This window comes from Stomoxys calcitrans, chromosome 1 (assembly GCF_963082655.1).
Source record: "Stomoxys calcitrans chromosome 1, idStoCalc2.1, whole genome shotgun sequence".
Lineage (NCBI taxonomy): Eukaryota > Metazoa > Arthropoda > Insecta > Diptera > Muscidae > Stomoxys > Stomoxys calcitrans.
In genome coordinates this window covers 236,549,338-236,553,847 of record NC_081552.1, presented here as the reverse complement: position 1 = coordinate 236,553,847, position 4,510 = coordinate 236,549,338, and the positions used below count along the sequence as shown (strand labels likewise).

Below are 4,510 nucleotides of genomic sequence, written 5' to 3'. Positions count from 1 at the left end.
TTTGTTTTTTAGTAAGGGGTCAAACAGTGGTATTAGGAGATGGAGGACAGTGGTTTTGTATTTCTTATTTTGAAGTGCTTAGTAGTAAATTAAGGAATTTTTGAAGTTTTTATTTAGTTTGAGGGAGGATATGTTCTTTTTTTTAACAGTTTTTTGTTTTTTTTTTTTTTTTTTTTGAGAAAACAATATACATTGTAAGGGTTTCTTATTGTTGAGAGTTTGGTTTTGAAAGAATTTTTTCTAAAATATTTTTTAATGAATTATGTTTTCAGAAAATCTTAAATTTTTTTTTTTGTACATAGGAATGATTTTATGAACATTTATTGGTTTTGGTCATATTTTTGTTTATATAAAAAATATGGTGTTTAATTTTTATTATTTTTTTTTTTAAATTTAATGCGATTTGTTATTGAAAGCTGAAGTGTTTTTTGCCTTTAAATTAATTTGAATTTTTTCCTTATATAAATTATAAGAATTATGGAAATATATTACAAAATTACAACTCCATTCAATCAGATGTTTCACATATTTATACAATCAAAAAATTCAAGAAAATTTTATGGAAAAATTGCATACCCATTTTTGTGTGATTGATTTATTTTTCCCTCTGTCATTCGCAAAAAAAAAGTTCTTAGAATTTTTTATTTCTTTTTAAATTTTTTCTTCCTTCGATCTAGTAATTTTTACTTGATGTTAAGAAAATTTTTCCTTAAATTGTAGAAAAATTAACTAATAAAAGGTATAATTGATTTTGAACTAGATAATGGCCAGGATTCATATCGCGCCTGTAAGGGTTCTGTTTTACCGGCTTCAATTAAGACCCCAAGAATGTTTTTATATGGTGATAACTCCCCGGGGTATATTAAGCGACTTAGCCCATTACGGCTGACCTGCCATTTTCCTAGACCGATTGAAATGAATTATCATATATTCATTATTTAGAGCATTTCTATTGTATATATGTATCATATTTTTTAACAAAATACAATTTTTTAAAAAATATTAAAAAAAAAAAATAATATAAAAAAAAATTAGAAAACAAGTAAAAGCGTGCCAAGTTCGGCCGGGTCGAATCTTATATACCCTCAACCATGGATCGCATTTTTCGAGTTCTATTATCTTTTTAGGCAAACAAAGAATATTGAATAAGAACTGTTATGCCATTGGAGCTATATCAAGTTATAGTCCAATTCGAAGCATAAATGAATGCTGAACATTGTAGAAGACATTGTGTAATATTTCAGTTCATTCGGATATGAATTGCGCTTTGCAGGGGCTCAAGAAGCAAAATCGGGAGAAGAGTTTATAAGGAAGCTATTGTATCAAGCTATTGATCGATTCAGACCATATTAGACACGTATGTTGAAGGTCATGAGAGAAGTCTTTGAACGAAATTTCTGCCAAATCGAATGAGAATTGCGCGCTCTATTGGCTCAAGAAGTCAAGACCCACGATCGGTTTATATAGCAGCTATATCAAAGCATGGACCGATTTGGCCCATTTACAATCCCAACCGACCTACACTAATAAAAAGTATTTATGCAAAATTTCATGAGGCTAGCTTTACTCCTTCGAAAGTTAGTGTGCTTTCGACAGACAGTCGGACAGACATGTCTAGATCGTCTTAAAATGACATCACGTTCAGGAATTTATATACTTTATGGGGTCTCAGACGCATATTTTGAGGTGTAACAAACAGAATGACGAAATTAGTATACCCTCATCCTATGGTGGAGGGTATAAAAATCCAAATCAAATTGACATAGGCGATGATGAAGATACATGGGGTATCAGAAATCACGATCCACCATGCCAGTCAAAGTATTTTGAGTACCAGCACACATATGCCTAACTTTTTTAAGTTCTTTGATATGCTGTTCTTTGTATAGAAAGCATTAAATATGATCTAGAATATGTTGGATAAAATAAAATAAAATAAAATAAAATAAAATAAAATAAAATAAAATAAAATAAAAAAAAAATAAAATAAAATAAAATAAAATAAAATAAAATAAAATAAAATAAAATAAAATAAAATAAAATAAAATAAAATAAAATAAAATAAAATAAAATAAAATAAAATAAAATAAAATAAAATAAAATAAAATAAAAAAATAAATAAAACAAAATAAAAAAATAAATAAAACAAAATAAAATACAACAAAAAAATTAGATAAAAAAATAAATAAAATTAAATACAAAAAAATAAAATGAAATAAAAAAAATTAAATTAAAAAAAAATAAAAATAAAAAAAATAAAATAAAATAAAAAATATATAAAAAATAAACAAAAAAAAATTTTTTTCAAATTAATAAAAAATCATAAATGAATCAAATCATACATACGCAGATGGCCTTAGTAGCCATTATTGTGTTATCTTACTAACCTTTACATAAATACAAATTAAGACTATTTTTAATAATTAAACAATAAAATTAGACTTAGAAAATTATTTTTTTTTTTGTAAAAATATTTTTAATACATAAAATTTAGAATTTTTTGATTTTTGTATATTGTTTTGTATTTTTCATCTGATTTAATGGAATTATACATAATTTTAAAATTTCTCAAAAAACTTTGCAAGCAATGCTTAAAAATTTGTTTGCTTATTTAAGAAAAAAATGTTTATAAGATTTTGTTTTAAGGAAGAATTATTCGTTTTTGGACTTGCATTCATATTTTCTACAAAATTTTGACATCTGATATATTGGAATTTTATAAGAATTTTTTTTGTATATAGCGTAAGCTTATTTTTTTATTTTTTTTTTTAAAGAATTTTTCTATAAGATAATAAACAAACTTAGTATTGTTAGTTATTGGTATTTGGAATTAAAAAAAAAAATTTAGTTTTTTTTTGAAATTCTAAACCAAAAATATTTCAGGTATATCAACTTGTGGTTGTTTTAACATTTTTTAGGTATCATTTCTTTAAATTTGAACTATTTAGTGCCTTGTTCTATATATAACTCTAATCATTTCTTCATTGTCTTTGTCATCATCAATTTTGTTCATTTTATAATAATTTCGCCGAAAACTTGGTTTTCATTGAACTCTGTTGTCTAGTCTAGTGTCATAGTTTCTTTGTGTTTTCTTCTTTTTTAGGGAATTTTCCTATTCGTTTTTCTTGATTTTCATTTAGGCTAAGTCAATTTTCGTTGATTAAATAAAGAAATTACTAACGTGGGAGATTCCCTAAAAAAATCGTTTCGTTTCGATTCATTTCGTTTTTTTTTTTAATTTTTTGGTATTTTTTTTTCTTGAATTTAGGTTATTTTCTTGGTTCTGCTTAAAAGTTTCTTGCCTTACCATACTGTCTAGGAGCTAGTCTAAAGATTACTTTTGAATTTTCAAACGAGGCACTGCATCACTTGATGGTTTATCATATACTTATACCAAAGAAAAGAAAAACCAAGGAAATAAATTATGAAAAATATAAACTTCATGGAAAGTAGGTGCATTAGTTTACAAAATTAAGTGCATATTGATTGGAATCTTAAAATTTTGGTTTAATAAAACTTAAAAAAAAAACGGTATTTTTTTTCGCCATGGCAATCTAAGCCCATTGCTGGGTACCATAGGGACAGCATACCGTGTAGCTGGGTACTCGGGAATACAAACCGGACATGCCCTTCATGTACACATAGTGTATGGGAGGCCTTAGAATGCTCTGTTGTTTCTTTTCAGGTTTCTTGGCAGCCGTTCGGCTTCTGCTGCTACTACTGCTTGCCGCATTGCTGCTAGAGTTGCAGCTCTTATTGGAGTTGGTGCAGCTGCTGGATGAGGGATTCGATTGAGTTTTACGACATTTGGTATCCCAAACTCTTCGCAGCGGAGTGCTGGAGCAGGACAGGGAACGTGTGGTTACACCCGATACCGAGGAGAAATGCTGGAACATACTTCTCACCGAAGAGGTTATGGAGAGGCGGCTTAAATGCAGACCCTTGGAGGAAGAAGTGGTCAACGAGCAGGATGGTGTATTTGAGACAGAGTTTGGTGTGGACTTGGATTTCTGTGTCAGCTTGCCATTGACTGTCAGTGTGGCATTATTCTTGTTGGCCAAATTTTGTGTCTCCTCTTCGTTGTCGTCATTATTCTCATCACTGCTCGAATTGCCACTGTCCGCCTCGCTATAGCCATCCAAATCCTCATGGCAATCCAGCGAACTCGAAGCTCTATATATGGTGGTGGCTATATAGATATGCGGCTGATTGGAGGAGCAATTTTCCATATCCAATTCCTGATCGGGGGAGAGTCTTGAGCAGGCCGATGCCGATGAAGTGCGGGAATTCATTTCCTCACTGCTCAAATCCAGGCTGGAGGTGCCTGCATTGCCATTGGTTAAACCATCCAGACGGGAGTTGCGTTCATAGCTCAGTGAAAAGGAGTCAGTCGATGAGCTGCGTAAATCCTCTTGGCTGTTATAGACAATGGTATGGTCATTGTGGCTTATGCTGTGATGATGCTGATGATGGTGATGACTGAAATGGCGGCCCAAATGTTTGCCCAGAC

The 4,510-nt window shown here is 29.9% G+C and overlaps 1 protein-coding gene across 1 annotated transcript in view; it reads right to left on the bottom strand.

The window, feature by feature from the left end:
• Nucleotides 1–3,517: 3,517 nt before the first annotated feature.
• Nucleotides 3,518–4,510, bottom strand: part of LOC106095004 (probable serine/threonine-protein kinase DDB_G0282963) — a 1,181-nt gene continuing 188 nt past the window's right edge. The window contains exon 1 of the mRNA XM_013262247.1: nt 3,518–4,510. This exon is cut by the window's right edge and continues 188 nt beyond it. Coding sequence (XP_013117701.1) covers nt 3,555–4,510 — 956 coding nt within the window. The 3' untranslated portion in view covers nt 3,518–3,554.